This window comes from Hydra vulgaris, chromosome 06 (assembly GCF_038396675.1).
Source record: "Hydra vulgaris chromosome 06, alternate assembly HydraT2T_AEP".
Classification (NCBI taxonomy): Eukaryota; Metazoa; Cnidaria; class Hydrozoa; order Anthoathecata; family Hydridae; genus Hydra; species Hydra vulgaris.
This window is the reverse complement of record NC_088925.1, coordinates 23678075-23697500: the sequence shown is the minus strand read 5'-3', so window position 1 is coordinate 23697500 and position 19426 is coordinate 23678075. Positions and strand designations below refer to the sequence as shown.

Below are 19426 nucleotides of genomic sequence, written 5' to 3'. Positions count from 1 at the left end.
AGTGCACTATTTAATGTAGAAAAAGAAATAAACAAAACTTTATTTGTAATTTTGATTTTTTAATTTATTTAAGACTTAAGCTGAAGCAAAAAACAACTAAAAACAAAAAATAACAATGTTTTACTTGATAAATTGTTGGCTTGACATGTTTAACATGTTAAGGTTTGTGCTTGTGACTTAATATAAGAAAAATGTTAAATCTTAATCTCAAAGACAAGCTCTAAGCAGTGAAATAGACCAATGACGCCGCTTAGGCAATGAACCAATTTAAGTTAGTCTTCCATTTCAACTGCTGATGTAACAGTTGAAGTAGAAGGTCCCTGACTTACAGCAGCTGAATTCTCAGAGTCATTGGTAGAAACCTCTTCAAACAAACCTCTTCTTCTTATTCATCCTGCTGGTTAGAAACCATTTTTTGATCTGGATCTTAGTTTTGCTGAATGTACAACAATTTTTCAACTTGTTGCTGCAATTTTGCTCTTTTATAAGAGACGATTCCACCACCGGCACTAAAGGCTCTTTCTGAAGATGCTAAGGAAGCAAGTACACATAGCCATTTTTTAGCAGCTTGAGTGAGGAGAGGAAATTTGTACATATTTGCTCTCAAAAATTCCAGCACGTCCACACCAACAACTCCTGGGAGTTTTTGAAATATTTCCCATTCAGTGACAATGTCCGACTTTGCAGGTGTAGCCGGACCAGTATAGGAAGTCATAAGTACAGGAGCTTCTTCCATTCCAACATCATAGAAATAATTATCTTCTAAAACATGACCTTGGGTTTCAGCATGTAACCGTTCATTAAATAACCTTGTTGCAGCAATCCATTCCTGATAAGCATTGGATTGGGTAATCAGTGCCTAATAGGCTTCATCAAATTTAACCAGTTTTTTCAGAGCTCTTTCCTTGTACAAGGGGTTAAGCAAGTTGGGAACAGAGTAAAAAAGGTTTTGACAACCAGTATCCGAAAAACGAACATCCAAGTTTTCCACCAATTATTGGTGAAACATTTGTGTTGTTGGTGATGCCCCACCAGCCTTGATGAAATTCAGGCGTTTGTGCCTCAGTGTGTAAATGTTTGAGATAACGAGGTGAATGCTTACTTCATTGTCAGCAGAGAAACATTCTGAAATCTCAGCAACTCTCCTCAGAATAGGCAAAATTTCATCATAAAGATTGAACTCATCTTCTGAAGGAATGACTGGAGCTAGTTTGGTGTCATCTTTTCCAGGAATGTCTCTAATAGAGCTGAGGATACGACGCATTTTTACTATGTTTTAACTGATGCTTTCCAACATTATAAAAGTTGAATTCCAGCGTGTTTTCACGGGAGTGATGGTTTTCACAAATTTCAACTTATCCTTGCCAACAACATCACTGTCATCAAGCAACAGCTTTAGCTAAAAATTAAAATAGAAATATAATAAATATAACATAAAAGGTGATTAGTACTATTTACTATTATTAAAAACTGATATTAACTATGTTATATGTTTTTACTTTTTAAGTGTTAAATTTTATCAGTTATTAATGGTAGCTATCATTAGAAAAACTTTGTCACACAAAGTGTACTGAGAAGTTTAAATTGCGCTTGTATTGTATTAAACTATAAACTAAATTGCTATAAAAGCTAAAAAGGATATTAAACTGAAAACTAGTTACCTCTTTTTTAATTCTTTGCTCAGACAAAGATGACTTGTGGCATCTTGAACTTAATTCAATTGCTCTTTGGATTGCTTCGTGAAGATCCAAACTGTCAAAACCTTTTGTTTCTTTGACAGTTGCTTCAACTGCCAAATTCAAAAGGTGATCAGCACACAAAAGAGATCTACAAAATTGCGCTTGTTAATTGCCGCCTTCATATTAGCAGGTGAATCATGGACACACACAACGGACAAAACTCCATTATTTCCGGCCAACTCTGAGACATTCCTGAAAAGCAAAGAAAAATTATTTGTTTGCTGTTTGATATTTTAAAATACAAACTAATACTTTTGTTGTTATTTTAGATATAAATAAAAGTATTAACTTGTGCCATTCATTTTAAACTAAATATCGGGTTTTGTTTTTTTGTAACAAAAAGTTATCTAAATAATTCAAACGGTTAACTTAATTTACAGAAATTTTAACCTGATAAAAATAAAATACTAAAACATACTTATCCAGACGAATAGCAATGGCTTCAACTGTATGTTGTCCGTAAAACGGAAAAACTCCAATAGCAAACATCTTTAACCGGAAGTCTTCACTCACATAGCGCAATGTACTGGTTTGGTATGCATCATTGTTTCTGCTTTGCCAGAGGTCAGTTGAGAATGCAAATCCAGTGGTCTTTGGCAGTTCCTCCTTTAGAATGTCATCCACACAGATTTTCACATTTTTGTACAACAACGACAACCTAAAATTAAAATAAAAAATTAGTTATTATTGGTATTTCTCGTTACATATCAATTTGGTTACCTACTAAGAAAACCAAAAAAAAAATCGGTGTGGATTAATCTTAAAAAAGTAGCTTTTTAAAAAATTTGGTTCTCTTGGAACTCCCATTGAATTGACTCCCCACCCCAAAATAAAATTTATTTAAAACAATTAAAATTTTGCATACTTGAACCGGGAGTATGTTGTTGCAGTCTTCACATTCATTTTTGGGTTCCAGTAGTGAACAAAATCTTTAAAAGCTTCATGTTCAACCAAAGAGAATGGCAAATTTAAACGGACCAAAAACTTGACAATTTCAATGTCATCTCTAAGCTGTTCACGGTCTTGTGGCTTGTATTTGACCAAATGCTTTAGATTTTGGACCTTTTCTGCTGATGGTCCGGAAAGTCTTCCTTGTTTAACTTTACTGCCCAACACTAGTGGTGTCTTATCATCTCAGACTTGCACATAATGCCTCGTTGCACATAATGCCTCATTGCACATAATGCCTCATTGCACATAATGCCTCGTCTCCATTGCAGGACTAAAAATTGATATGAAACCTGTTAAAATACCTAATATTGAAACATTCATCAGCATTTATTGAAAGTTATTGATATTTAGAGTTAAATTTTGTTAAATCTTGGTATTGTAATAGTAATAATAACTAACACATGAAAATAAAAGTTAATATTTAAATTAATAAAGTAAAAACGTTTCTAAGCTTTATTGCACCTGTTTTAACTTATCAAAAGGAATATGGCGCTTTTTCTCCAGGGCTGCAAACTGAACAGGATGCTTCCTTGTCAAATGTGATCTCATGCCAGATGTGTTTCTGTCCATCAACTTGCAAATTGCAAAACAGTCGCTCTTTATCAGGTGTAGTACTGACCTCTTCATCAAAGTGATTCCAAATTTCGGTCCTTGGCCTTGGCATTCTTCAAAATGTTGTTCAATTACAATTTTAATACTAATTCAAACTAAAATTTTAACATCTTTTCTTATAAAAAAAATTTATTTTAAGAGCCTTATAATGTATATCTAAGTAATTTAAAGAGTATTTAAAAACTTTTTCCCAGAGAGTTTTTAAAAACGTTTTTATTACAATTTGCTAGTAAATTTCAGTTCAGTAGAACCGTAATTGAAACCGTAATCAATACCAAAAAAAGGTTATTTTTAAAAAAAGTATCCACGAAAATAAATTAAACTACTTAATTGATGATTTTAACTTTGATTGTTTACAGTATCACGTCAAATACAACATTAAAGAGTTTTACAATGACTTATTTAAAAACGGAGTCTTTCTCTTAAAAAAGGAATCATTAAATGCGATATCATAGATCATTTTCCGATTTTTTTTCTCCATAAATACAGATACTAAATTAACACTAGATAAAAAAAATAGCTATTGTAAACGCATTTATAGCAAAGCAAATTTAGCATCATTTAATGACCAATTATCAATGCTTCATTGGCATATTATTATATATTAAGTACATGAAATCCAAATCAGTTAAAAATAAAACCATTTACAAAAATTATGCAAGAGAGTTCGAAAGAAAAAGAAAAAATTTCAAAAAAAAAATACTCATCTTGACTTACTTGGAAAAAAAAAAAAAACTCAAAACGCACTTGGTAAGTTTTAAGAGAAATCACTGGTTAAGCAAAAACTAAATCAGGCGCTTTGCCTAACGGTATTAAAGTTAATGATAAAATTTTATATGCTTTAAGCGATATTGCAGATGAATTAAATAGGCATTTTATTTTAGCTGGGCCTAATAAGTAATCAATTCTAAAGAATTTTTTTTATAATAGTATATATATATATATATACATACATATATATATATATATATATATATATATATATATATATATATATATATATATATATATATATATATATATATATAGGGTTAGGACTATTGAAATTGTAATGAAAACAATAACAGTAACAATAATTATTGTTATTGTATTAACTTAATTTAGAAACAATAACAGTACTTGTGATTTACAACTATTGTAATTCTGTAATACAATAACAATAAATATTGTATTGCAATTCATCTTTATAAAACAATAACAATGTCTGAAAAAAAAATGTATTGTAATGGCCCACTACAATAACAATAAATATTGTATTGTAATTCGTCTTTGTAATACAATAACAATATATTGTTATTGTAATACAAAAAATTATTTTAGTGTCAAAATTTAATAAATGTTTTAATAGTCCAGTTGCTGACTATATACCCTTTTACCCTTGAAATAGGGTACAAATATTTAATGATTGATTCTATTTTACTGAAACAAAATGGGAGGGGGAAGGGGTGCCAGAATGGTAAATTAGGCAAATTTAAATATTGAAAATTCAATTTAACAGGATCAAATAAAGGAAACCATTATTTTTCTGCAAATGAAAGGGATTTGGCAGACCTAAGACAGTGATTCAACATAAAATACGTCCTGAGAAAGGTAAAATAAATAATAAAAATGAAGTGAATAGTTTTCTTTAAGCTTAAAAATTACAGAATATTTTACAATAATAAACTACAGAATGCTCATCAAATTGCCCACGAATGCAAAGTCCAGTTACTTTCGCGTTCGGCGTGTATAAATATTTCCAGTGGGCACGGAACGTAAAAAAGACACCTTTTAAACGTCTTTGAACAATTTGGACGTCTTTTCAACGTTCAAAAGACGTCTTCTTTAGGTCCCGTGCCTACTGGGTTAACACAATGAAAACTGGCTTTATTAAACAGTCGATGCAATGTTTTGATGCTCGACTCTTACTTGCTGTTTTTTTCAGATGAATCTTTAAAGAATCAAAATCACTTATGTCTTGAGAGAACAAAAGTTAAAATTAGTGTGGAAACGTCTTTTCAGCCAACATAGCTCCAACACCTGCAATCGCAATTTTCAATACACCTTTCAGAACATGACATTAATGTACAAACACAATCAACAATTGCTGGATTTTTTTCAACTGTTTTAGCTACTAGCTTTTCCTGAAGAACTGAGAACCACCATAGCATTACCAACGTAGTCAAAAAGATCAAAAATTAAATTTCTGCGGCTTTTTGTACCACTATGGCTCATGTATGTAGCATACAACTCTAAAAAATTCCACATACGACTACGATTACTGTTCATAGTAGAGATAACAACAGTAAAACCTTTATCCTCTTTAGTTAAAGCACTAACAACCTTTTTGTTCTGTGCACTTTTAACATTTCGAGCGGTCATAAAGTTTGTGTAGCATGTAGAATAGCGCTTGCTATCTTTGAATATTTTAATCTGCAAACAAAATAAATAAATTAAAAACTACACTCTTTTTATTTGGTACGGATTAATTATCAAAAGTACATTTGCGAACGTATGTCTCACGTAATAGTACCAATAAAATACCACAATGAGCGGAAACTAAAAACCTGATTGCTACGAAATTATCCTGATTTGCAATTTAAAATTCGGGAAATTTCTAATAAAACTATTTATTAGTAAAGTCTTGTATTGTAAATAGAGTATACCAACACTTCTATAGAATTTCATTAACTATATTAGTTGTAATTTATATAATATATTATTAAATAAAATCATCTTAAAAATTTTGTGGTTCATTCTCGGGTACAACCGATTTTACCCGATTCAAAAAATATTTCATGTTGAATTGCTATCTACTTAGTATTTACACAATAAACGTTTAATTAACTAAAATTTTAAACTTTGATAATTCTAAAATTATATTTTAACTTTAATTTTAGACAGCCTAATTCTTTCCAGCCAACTAGTACAAATTAGGTTTTTTTATTGTTTTACAGTCATGGTTTTTTATTACGTAATAAATAATTCTTCCGCGGAAGAATTGACACGGAATTCCGTGTCAAAACAATATTAAAGCGTGTCAATATTAAAGCGTGACAAGTTAAACTTTCTGAGTTGCCTAAGTCAAAAGAAAATTTCAATTTTTGAAAGATTCATAATCAAATGCAATAAAAAAGTGAGTTTTATGATTCATTTTTTATTTAGCTTGTGAAGGAAATGTTTCTTCACAGTGCTAAGCCTGAAGTCTTAAATTTCAAAAGCGCAAATTTTAAGAGAGTACTTAAAGTTTATGTTTTTTTCACAAAAATTGTGTGGCTCAATTTTTTTTTCTCAAAAAAGTAGAGTCACACAATTTTTGCAACTACACACTCTAAGTTTGTAAACATAAAAATGTAAAAAACTAGCAAAAAATGTTTACAATTTATTTTCACTCTTTTAGATTTTGCATCTAGTATCAGATTCATTTTTTGCCTTAGGATCAAAGGTTGATCCACAAAATGGCTGGTATAGTTTTTTTGTTTATTTTTTTCTCTTTTTTTGAATAAATATGATTTATAACCCAGAGTAATTTTTTTAAATAAGCTCCAAGCAGTAATTAAAATTGTTTTGTTCATCTTTAAGTTATATTATAAGATCGTAAAATTGGGATCCTAAAGTAGACTAATTAATACTATAAAGTTGATATTGTTACTTTTTGAACTTGTAAATGATTTCTTTTAAATTTGCAGAAACTAGACTCCCACCTGGTCGCAAAAGGCAAAAGCTCTGGTGGAATAACTTTGAAGATGTTGAACCGACTTCAAAAAATGTTTCACAAATCAAATGTAAGTTGATTTGTGAAACAATGTCCAGATGTCGTCTCTAAAAGAATCGCTAGACCAAATGCTTCTGCAACTGGCATGAAGTCACACCTCAAGTGCAAACACAAAACTGTGTATAATGAAGTTTTGCGGCAGGAGGAAGAAATAAAGTCTCAACAAGCTACTTCTGGGAAAAAATTTGAGTTTTTAGCATCAATAGGAGGTAATCATTTTTTAATACTTAATGATTCTGAAAACATTCAAAACTGCTTTTAGGAGTTTAAGCTCTTGTGATAAGCAATTAAAAATATATCTAGGAACTGGAGCTGGTAGTTACTTTCAACAGCGCGGGAAATTCAGAAAGCCAACACATTTTCTAAAGCTGAAGTCGAAAGATCCTATGCAATTAAGATTTGACTATGAAGTGTGCCTAGACCTTGCAAACTCAAATGTTTTATTTCACTTTATGGAACTCCCACCGATTCAACAAATTTTTCAAGCAATTTGTCCTCAGGTATATTAGAGTTCTATTCCAATATTTATGCTAACAACTACTCGAGTAAAGTAAGCTTCGAATGCCAGGTGTTATTGTGATTCAAATTATTTTAAATTATGTTTAGTACACACTTCGTTCTGCAAGGACCTGCGCTCAGAATAAACTTCCCATTGTATATGAGGCTGCCAAAAAGCTGTGAAAGACATCGTCTTTTCAGAGATCAAAATGGTTTTTCGCATTGGTTTCACCACAGATGGATGGTCCTCTCCAGCATGGGACAAGTATAATTCCATCACAGTCCATTACATCAACAGTAACTACCAAATACGGAGATTTTTGTGGTGTTGTGAGCCAACTGATGTCCCACAGACTGCTGAAAACTTACAAAAAATCTTCTCGGAGTAAGTACTTAATGCAATGATTTAGGCTATTATATTTTTTACTGATATAACCAATGGTATTGGTTATATCAGTAAAAAATATTTTATTTTTTGATTTCCTTCAAGTAAATTATAATTGACTAAAAAATTGGGAGACTTTACTTTGTTAGTAGATTTTCTGTCAAATTCCAATTAAAAAAAGTTGTTTGGCAACTTTTAATGTTGATCATTTGATGGAAACTATAGTTATAGTAGGATACATAGACATTTGTATTCACAATGCAGTGGCATAGCAAATATATAGACATTTGTATTCACAATGCAGTGGCAACAGCTGCATTTGTATTCACAATGCAGTGGCATAGCGAGGGTCATTAACGCCCGTGTCCAAAAGAGCAAAAAAGGGCCTTTTTATAACAAAAAACAATTTTTTTTTCAGAAAAAAGCTTTTTATAAAAAGACAAGCATTTTTTTTGGCGCCTCTTTAATCGTTTGCGCTCTAAGGAAAAGGCCCTTAATCCCCGTTTCGCTATGCTACTGCACCAATGTGCCTCTAACATTTTTGTGTTTAATTATTTTTACAATTTTATGACTTTATTCTTCTAGTTTAACTATGCACCTATAAAAAAAAGCACCTATAGAACGATTTCTAGTTCAGCCAAGAAAAAAAAGTAAAAAAACCACAAGTAATCAGTCTGAAGAGTTAACAATTTTTCATAGTGCAGACACTGCACATTCAAAAGAATCTGATGATAAGGAAAAAACTATAAAAAAAATTGAGAAAGCTTCAAAAAGCCTTACACTTAAACCGTGTGAAAATTTATTTAAAAAAAAAAAATGTTGTTTTTAAAAGCGCATAAAAAAAAATGCAATGGATCAATTGAGCATATTAGTGAACTTGCAAAGAGATACCTGTCCAAAGATCAAGTTAAATTTTTTGAGAGTCAACTCAGAATGAACAAACGAACAAAACAAGGAAAGAGATGGACAATTCATGATAAACTGCTTTCGCTACGGATTATGTATCATAGTCCACAGGCATTTCGCTGCTTGAGAGAATTTTTTACTTTGCCAAGTAAGACAACACTTCTTGCTTTCTTGTCAAAAGCATTTGGAAAATTACAGCCTGGATTTTCTGCAAAAGTTTTTGCATTACTCAAAATGCGAGTTGATTATATGAATGTCCGTGATCGCAATTGTTGTCTTGTATTTGATGAGATGTCAATCAAGCAACATATAGATTATGAAAGAGATCTTGATCATATTATAGGCATTCAAGAAGATGGAAAGCCATTAAATCAAGCTTTAGTTTTAATGATTCGCGGTATTGCCACAAAGTGGAAGCAGCCTGTTGCATATTTTTATAGCAACAGTTGTGTTCGTTCAGAAAAACAAAAATAATATTGGAAGCCATCGATAAACTGCACTCAACTGGATTAATTGTACGAGCTTTAGTGTGTGACCAACATACAACCAATATTTCAGCTTTAAAGTTACTAGGATTCAGTAAAACAACTCCATATATATCTCATCCTACAGCTCAAGCAAAAGTGTACATAATCTTTGATCCTCCACACTTGATAAAAAATCTACGAAATAATTTGATTCGGCATGATATAACTACAAATGGAAAAACTGTGTCATGGAAATACTTACACTCTTTGTATAATATAGACAAGCAAAACCCAGTTCGACTTGCACCAAAGTTGACAGAAAGCCACCTGGAACCTGGACCATTATTATCTATGCGAGTAAAATTGGCAACACAAGTTTTCAGCCATCAAGTTTCAGCAGCTATGTCCTTGTATATAATTGCAAAGCTTTTACCATCAGATGCTTTGGCAACATGTAAGTTCTTTAAAAAAATTGACACTCTTTTTGATATGATGAATTCTAGAAAGTTATTTGCCGACAAACCAGCTAGATGTGCATTAACTGAAGGAGAGACTATAAAATACTTGGAAGAAATCAAAAATTGGATTTCAACATGGTATTTTGAAAAAGCTAGGAGGCAGACTGGTATTTCCAGACATTGGGGACTAATAACAACAATAAACAACATTATACTATTATCCAGAGAGTTTCTTGCAGAAGGTTTTCCATTTATTTGCACATCCCGTTTTAATCAAGACTGCATTGAAAATTTTTTCTCAATAATACGAAGTAAAGGCGGTTGGAATGACAGACCAACGTCAAAACAGTTTAAATCTGCATACCAAAATGCTTTGGTTCTTTTATCTACTGAGCAAACTAAGTCAAACACAAATTGTGTTTCAGAATCAGATTTCACAGTAGCAATAACTTTAGAAACATGTGTTAATCTAATTAATGAAAAAAGTAATATAGTGAATAATTCACTATTCAACAATTTTAGAAACAAATTTAGCACACAAATGTAATGTAAATCCTCCAATGCAAATTCAGGGTTCAGTTTTACAAATTTATTCTGAAACTGTAGAACCGATTCTGTGTTATCTTGCTGGTTGGCTAATCCAAAAAGTTACTTTATGTCAATTATGCAGAAATATTTTGTCTCAGCCACCTTCTGAAATCTCTCGTAATCCTTATGAAGAGTTTATAAGTATCAAGAATTGTAATGGAAGAATTAATTATTTACAACCAAATTCTTTCTTGTATAAAGCTGTACAAACTATGGAAGCCATTTTTCTTATGCACATTAAGAAAATATTTGCATACAAATACCTAGCAGGAACTATTATTGAAGCAATTAAGAAAGACTGCAAATTTACTTTCATTTATAATCTTCATCCTGAACATGCATTGCATTTGGAAAAAAAACTGATCCACAATTTTGTTGATATGCGGATTTATTATTATGTCAAGTTTTACAATCACAACATAGCTCCACGTAAAAAAAAATGTCCTAAGAAAATGGCTCGTGTTATTCATAAGTAGATTATATACTTAGTTGAAAGAAACTTAATTGAAATTATTTGTTACTATCATACAGTTATGTTGCAAACCTACTTGTATACTGTAGAGGGCAGTTAAGAATTGAAATGTGCATATCAGAAACAGTAATGCATAATTCAATAAAACTTATGACAGTTGTGTATTTCTTTTTAAAATAAATAGAAAAAACATAATTATTACTTACTTTTACCAACGTTAAATATAATGCCACTTTTTTTATTCAAAAAAATAACAAACGTAATAGTATAAAAAACTATTAATATACTACTATGCTTAAATTATTTATTATATTTCAGCTCCATCAGCGCTGTTGAAACAAAGCATTTGCTTTTAAAGTAAATTAAACCTGAAGTTGTCTTTGTAAAAGTATATTTGTTTATAAATCTGGCTGTACTAGGCATCCCATAATTCCCGTTGACCGAATTACACTAAAATCCGCGAGTCGTACACCCTTGATACATCACAACAGCAGCAAAGTCATAATTCAGTGGGATTTACAACTTGAATCAGGTAAATGCAGTTTGTTAGAGGGTTTGTCGGTTGCTGTAACAAATTTATCTTTTTGATTCTTTTAATTTGATTTTTGATTTTACTTTAATTTGAAAAATTAAATTAAAAAAATTTAATTAAAAATCAAAAAAAAATTTTAGAACTGTCAAAAGGTTTATTTAAAAAGTGAGATTTTATTTTTCATGCAAATTTTTAGGAAAAAATTTGCATGAAAAATAAAATGTTAGGAAATATCCTATCATATTTTGATACAAAGTATCAAGAAGAGTAAAAATGCTGAAACAATGTTATTCAGGTCAACTTGAAGCTCCATCTAAGTCTGATCAGCATCAAAGAGCAGCCAGCTCTAGAGATTTAGACTCTTCAATGAACAGTTCCATGTCTGCTTCCACCTCGAGCAGAATCTCAACTCCAGTTAAGCGCAATGCATCTCATAGCCAATTTGAAGAAATTGATTCAGAAGATGATGAAGATCAACTTGATCAGGTCTACAGTGGTTCAAGTCAGAGTTTTGATGATAATGATGATTACACATCACCCTGAATTCAAACAAAGGCAACTTTAAGGTGCAGGTATTTATTCGCTGGAAATATTTAAACATCTAATAGTCTTATTCTTATACCAAAATCTTATAAACACAACTCATTCCAGTATAACTTTTAGCAATTAAAATCTTTGTAAGAAAAAGTATGCAATGTTTGGAAAAATAATGAATATGAAGATATTGATAAAAATAGTACGGTTAACAGTACGGTTAATAGTACGGTTAATAGTACGGTTAATAGTACGGTTAACAGTACGGTTAATAGTACGGTTTTATTTTCAGGCCTTAAACGCATCAAGAAAAATCTCCTTTTGGCTCTTCGTTTCGTCATCATTAATTTTTTTATGTTGGTTGTTCAACATTTCAAGACATTAACATTTTTATTTAAGGGGAATTATTATGTTTGGCTGATTGTGTTACTAAAGTTACTTTTCATATATTTTAAGTTCCTTTGCAGCATTAAAATCGTGAGGAAAAAAATAAAAGGGCTGAATAAAATAATTTATGAATGTTATTTTTCATAATAGTAAGGCTATCATCAGACAGACAATATTTTGCGGCCATTTAGAGCTTAGAAATACATAACAAGATAGGTGACGCGAATATGTATATATATGTATATATATATATACATACATATATATACATATATATATGTATATATATGTATATATATATATATATATATATATATATATATATATATATATATATATATATATATATTTAATAATAATAACAAAAATAAATATATTTGATAATAATAACAATATATTTAGGTAATCATCATGACCCCATATATCAAGTTTAAAACAACAAAATTATTTTCCGCAAATGTTTCTTTTATATATACAAAATTTGTCATTTCCTAAATTAGGACTTTCTAAAAGTATAGAACTTTGTTAGGTCACACCACGGTATGTTTTCATTAAAAAAACTAAACAGTTGGATTGTTCTCCTAACCGCCTAAGCCGTTTTTAACAATTTAATCTAAAAAATGGCATTCATAATTAGGCGATTATTAATTTTTATCAATATTTTAATCGATAAATTGAGAAAATATATTGCAATATAACTTAACTTAACATTTAGTTGTATCTAATACAAAATATTGTAAAATATCTAATATAAAACAACTTAACATTTAGTTAGGGGAAAGGCGCCTATGATGGCATACTTAACTTTGAAGCTGCATTATTCAGTATCCTGAAGACCAATAATAAAAGTTTTGAAATGGATACATTCCTTGTTACATCTAGAACAATAATTACCCTGGGAGTTTTTATCAGTTATACTTTTTTTATAAGTTATTCTTATTGTAAAAAAAAGCACAAGCGTGCCATCATAAGCAACCACTGCTCCTATGATGGCATAGGGGAGAATGGGGCTAGTTAGGATCGAGGGTAACGTAATGATTTCATTTAACCTTAGAGTCTTCCCTCAGAAAAGCCAGAAATTACTCGAAACCATCCTAATTTACCATTTCATGCTACACACCAGCATTGTAAAATTTTGCGCATGCGCATAGGATATATTGCGTTTTACGTATTTTTTGGACCAAAAAAAAAAATTTTGGAGCATCGCTTTCTTTTAACTTTACTTAAAAATAAGTTTTTCTTATAAAAAAAAGAGGTTTTCCCAACTCGTCAATATTTCAACACCCCCAACTCGTCAGTATGCCATCATGGGTAAAGGTCATCGTTTTCATTAAAACAAGCTGTGTCTGCTTTGTTCAAAAGATAAAATTAAAGTAACTATTTCACTAAATGCACAAAACTTGAATATAAAATGCATAAAAATTTCATTTCTGCACAGTTAATAGTAAAATCACAATCTTAAATATATGAAGGAAATAAAACTACATCAGCACATCCCAAAATTGATTTTTGTTGATTATAAAAACAATACTTGTGCACAAGGGACGTTTTTTCACTAAAACTAATGTAAAGTCAGTATAGTCATGTAGGTCTAATCATTTTTTTACCAAAACCAATTTTAATGGAAATATGACCGGTATGCCATCATAGGCGCTATGCCATCATAGGCGCCTTTCCCCTATATCTTATACAAAATATTGTAAAATATCGAAACCAAACGATATTTTGTCGGAGCGTATCGAATCATATCGAAACTCAAAAAATATCGTTATACATTTTTCAGCGATATTATGCGATATTTATCGCTAAAAGCGATACTAATATCGTGCATATCGAAACCCAAACAATATTTTATCGGAATCATATTGAAACATATCGGATCATAGCAATTCATATCGAAACCCATTATCGTAAAACATATCGGTTACTTTCGATATTTCGATAACGATACGCAGATGCTTAGTTTAACCATTAATTTCATTACAAATTAATCGTTTTTTAAAAAAACAGCAAAAACGCAAATTTAATTGACCAGAATGTTTTTAAAAACATTCTGAATGTTTTTAATAATATAAACAGTATTTTTATTTCTATTTTTTTAATAAAATGCTTTAATTATTTTAATTATTTTTACTGTAAATCATGCATGGAGTGTTGCTACATCGACTATCTTATAGCCTGACTCGCAACGGAGTGTTGCTACATCGACTATATTATAGCCTAACCCGCAAGGGAGTGCAGCTACATCGACTGAGGGTTTGGTTGGGGCAGACAGTCTATCAAGTTATAAAAAAAAAAAATTCCGGTCTTGCATTTTAGTTTTTACTTTTTGTCAACAAAATACGGAAAAACTTTCTGACAACCAGTTAGGGGTTATATATATATATATATATATATATATATATATATATATATATATATATATATATATATATATATATATATATATATATATATACATATATATATATATATATATATATATATATATATATATATATATATATATATATATATATATATATATATATATATATATATATATATATATATGTATATATATATATATATATATGTATATATATATTCATATATTAATGTAGATTAATGTATGTATCTACATTTGTGTATTCAAACGTATCTATACATTTGTTATAATTGTATATTTATCCAATTATTGAACATAAATGTATACATACGGAATCCACAACCTAATTAAATAAAATAAATCTCAAACATATATGTAATAACATTAACATCAGCATGCTTATAAATATCAGTAAAAAACACATCTACATTGTGCGTATACTTTTGTGAATATAAATAAGAATGCTGATAATAATGTTATCTATATTTATGCTTTTTTTTTTTTTAAATAAGTTAGTCTTCAAACAATTATGTTTATTTTTTCAGAGTCTAACTCTTTTATTTTTAAGGCTAAAAATGTTTTATGTAACAAAATAAATGCAAGATAAAATTATTATATATATATATATATATATATATATATATATATATATATATATATATATATATATATATATATATATATATATATAATAATTTTATCTTGCATTTATTATTATTATATATACATATATGTACATATATATAAATATATATATATATATATATATATATATATATATATATATATACTATGACTCTGAGACCCCCTGAGGCTTATCTTTCGCTCTGTTTTATACCTTGAGCACTAATTTTTGGTTTTAGTAAAATCGTTATTTTGCTATAAGAGAAATACTTTTTTTTTTATAAGAGAACTTTTATGATTTTTTATAAGATACTTTTATGATTTGCAATAAGAAAAATACTTTTTTTTATAAGAGAACTTTTATGATTTTTTATAAGATACTTTTATGATTTGCAATAAGAAAAATACTTTTTTTTATAAGAGAACTTTTATGATTTTTTATAAGATACTTTTATGTTCATAAAGTCTTGTTTGAACGCAACGAAATTTGAATACCAACAACGCCGCCTCTTTGGTATTGATCTTACTGTTTTCCAAAAAGTCATAGATTTTTAAAACTTTAATTTGCGCTTTCATAAAGCCTGAAAAACTCTTTATTCAAATTTACACTTCCTTAACCCCCTGTTCTCTATCATTTTTTTAAAAGCGAAATACAAAATCGACACACTCCATCAGAGCATTCAATTTTCATGCTATTTTTAAAAATTGACACTTGCATGAAAGCCTCCAGCGCAATTAACTCTAATGTATAACAATAAATTAGAAGAATTTAGTTTACTTACTTAAAGATATTTAAAAAACAGACTTATTCCATATCATATTTTAGAATAAACAAATTAAAAATAGAAAGTGAACAAAACGCTTTCATCTTTAATAATCATATTACATAAAACATTTATAACAGAATAACCTTTATAGTCTTCAACTTTTTTATCTTTGTGCTTATAGTAGGTGAAGACTAACTGCTTGCAAGTGTTTGGACTTTTATATGAAGGCAACGAAAATGTTCTTTCACGTGGAATAATGTCTTCTTCTTCCCAAAAAACTTTGCAAAATCTTTTCCGAAATTTTTTATTTATATCTGGACCTGATTTTTTTAGAACTCCTTCAAACAAAGACATTTTATTTTATTGACTTTGTTTCTACTTTAGAAGCGCTGCACTTTGTTTTATTCAACTCTACTGACACCAATGATAGAAATATTAACTTAATCACCGAAAGTCGCCACAAATTTAAAACCATTGTTCAAACGTTAAAATAGAAATTAATCGGCTATTTTAGATTAAACAAAATTTAAGTTGTATTATGAAAAATAGCCATCGTTTTTATATAGCTATGATAGTTTATACATCGTTGTTGTTTAACAACCCTTTCCTCCTTTCCGCACAAACCCCCTAAACGGAAAAAAAAGTAAAAAAAAAAAGAAAAAGGTAGTTTAAAATCAAGCAAGAATAAAAAAGGATAAAAGTAAAATAAAAAAGTTCATTTAGAAATGTTTTCTTTAAAAGTATTTTTCAAGATTGTTTGCTGTTGCTTCGCACTCTAACATAAAATTGCCTATTCCAAAATTTGAAGATTATATGAGTTATAATAATTAGATTATATAAGATTAAGTGGTTATCAGAGTCTTGTTTTCCAGCTTTCTAGAAAGCGGCATGTGTTATCCTTATTTTCAAAAAATTCTGGAGAACGGCTTAACTCGTTTAACTACCGTCTCACTAGTCTTCTCATTATCATGAGCAAGGTTTTGATGTCTTAAATTAACTAACACTTAATCTCTCATCTTGAACCTAATAACTTTTTTCTGATCATTAATATAGATTTTCGGTCGTCCCGTTCTACTGCTAATTTGTTAACGATAATAACCGATAGGTTTCATTGTGCATTAGATAAATATGGAGAGGTTAAGAATATTTCTCTTGGCATTACTAAAGCATTTGATAAAGTTTGGCATGCTGGTCTTCTCTATAACCTCTCTTCTTACGGTGTATTAACTTAATACACCGTAAAACAATTGTTAAGGAAGGATTCAATAATCTTAAAGATGTTCCTTAATACTATTAAGTATTATCTTTAAGATTATTGAATCCTTCCTTTTCAATTGTTTTATCAAAGCAATCCTTGTTAGACTGCACTCTTATTCATTTCCAGTAACTTTACGGGTTCCTCAACGTTCTTCCCTTGGCCCTATAATTTTTTTAATTTATATTAATGATCTACCAGAAACTCTCACATCTAAGGTAGCATTGTTTGTTGATAATACTACTACTTAATCTTACCTTGGTAAGAAGCCAACATTCTAGAATTTCTTGGACATTTGAGCTTAAAAAAGATACTTTTTTACAGCATGGGACTCTTAGTGGCTGGTGAACTTTAACTCAAATAAAGCATAATATTTTTCAGCTAACTGTAATCGCAGCAGTCTAAATCTTCCTATATTTATGAACGGTAATGTACTCGATGAGTTATCTATCCTTCGTTTTTTAGGATTAACTCTTCCTTCTGATCTTTCTTCGAAATAATATATTAAACCCATAGCTAAATTAACATCTGCTAAGGTTGCATCTCTTTATCATGCTCGCCACTTTCTCACGCCGAATTCTATTCTTATCTCTATAAATCCGTTCTTGTACGGAATATTTTTGCCATATCTGGAGCGGATCTTTGAATGATGTCGTTTCTCTTTTAGACAAGCTGCAAAATCGCATTGTAAACATAGTTGACTTGTTCTTGCAGCCAACTTCCAGCCTTTGTCACATTGTCGTAATGGTGCTTCTCTTTCTCTTTTCTATAAGTACTATAATGGGGGCTGCTCTAAAGACGTAGCGTCTTTTGTGTCATCTACTAAAATTCATTCTCGTATTTCTCGTCAGTCAATCAAGTCTCATCATTTTACTGTCACTGTTCCTAAGTGCTCCAAAAACAGTTTTTATTTAGTATTTTTCCTTGAACATCAGTTCTTTTTAATTCGTTTCTTTCATCTTGTTTTTCTGACTCATAAAACTTGCAATCTTTTAAGTCGTCTCTTAATCTTTATCTTGCTTTATGAACTTCATATTTTCTCTTCTAGTAATTTTCAACTCTAATAGTGGCTGCTTGCAGCCTTGTTGAAAGTAAAGATATTTAAAAGAAGAAAAAAAAAGTACTAATACCCGACTGTCTAATACCCAATCCGACTAAAATATTTTAAAGTTAATTTTATTATAAAATTATTTATGCTTATAACATAAAAAAACTTTTTTTATTTAAATTTACTTATTTTCTTGTGCCAAATTCCATTGATAATAGTTTTGTTTATTGTCAGTTTAAATTTTACATGTGTATGCAAACCACAAATCACCTTTTTGATGATGATCTAAGAAGTTTCTATTAAAATAAGTAATAGAAACTTCTTAGATCATCATATATACATACATATATATATATATATATATATATATATATATATATATATATATATATATATATATATATATATATATATATATATATATATATATATATATATATATATATATATATATATATATTTATATATATATATATTCATATATATATATATATATATATATATATACATATCTATGTGCAAAGGTAATAACTATTATCATTTTTTATCGTAACGAAACTGAAACCCCTTACATTCGAGGGGCAACTGTGTGCAGATGACAGTAGCAACACCAATATAAAATAAAAATTGAAAAACTTCCCCAACCTTTTTATTTAATTTTGCTCACACACGAATGCCGATAAAATCTCAAATCAAAAAGAAACTCAGTAGTCTCATTGTTCTATATAACAAAAACAAAAGGAAACCATCTGATAAATTCACTGCTGCACTTTCTTTGTTATTTTACGTTAGCAACATTAAAGGAAAATCGAAAAGCATTGAGGATAAAGAACTCCACAAGGAGCAAGTTAAAAGTGGAGGAAAAAAGGTTACTCAATGGTGAAAAAAAATTCCTTTAGAATCAATCCACACAAAAAAACAAATCCCACTATCAAAAGCTCGACAAATTGTCAGTCTCTTCGTCTATATCATCTTTTCCTAAATGTAAACCGAAATACCAATGAGCATGCACTAAAATAGCAGATTTGCTAGAACTGAAAAATAACATTTTTGGACATAAAATAAATGATCTTCTTACAAC

General features: G+C 29.5%; 2 protein-coding genes across 3 annotated transcripts in view; both read right to left on the bottom strand.

Moving 5' to 3' along the window:
- LOC136081739 (uncharacterized) overlaps positions 1-16479 on the bottom strand; it is a 43554-nt gene extending 27075 nt beyond the window's left edge. The window contains exon 1 of one of the 2 annotated variants that reach the window (XM_065799646.1): positions 16186-16479. In XM_065799646.1, the coding sequence (XP_065655718.1) occupies positions 16186-16396 (211 nt within the window). In that variant the 5' untranslated portion in view covers positions 16397-16479. The remainder of the gene's footprint in view (positions 1-16185) is intronic. The other variant, XM_065799645.1, reaches the window with a different exon arrangement.
- On the bottom strand, positions 1664-3514 carry LOC136081740 (uncharacterized). Its single transcript, XM_065799647.1, has 4 exons — positions 3153-3514; positions 2605-2961; positions 2158-2397; positions 1664-1931 (listed from the first exon to the last, which is right to left on the bottom strand). The coding sequence occupies exons 2-4, from the start codon at positions 2640-2642 to the stop codon at positions 1799-1801; spliced, it is 411 nt and encodes a 136-aa protein (XP_065655719.1). The 5' UTR covers positions 2643-2961; positions 3153-3514; the 3' UTR covers positions 1664-1798.
- Positions 16480-19426: the final 2947 nt, after the last annotated feature.

Excerpts from the sequence above, each read along its gene's own strand:
- LOC136081740 (XM_065799647.1), bottom strand. The coding sequence starts at position 2,642 with ATGAATGTGAAGACTGCAACAACATACTCCCGGTTCAA. Across the intron at positions 2,398-2,604 it reads ACAACATACTCCCGGTTCAA|GTTGTCGTTGTTGTACAAAA; the intron begins GTATGCAAAATT and ends TTTTAATTTTAG. Across the intron at positions 1,932-2,157 it reads ATTGCTATTCGTCTGGATAA|GAATGTCTCAGAGTTGGCCG; the intron begins GTATGTTTTAGT and ends TTTGCTTTTCAG.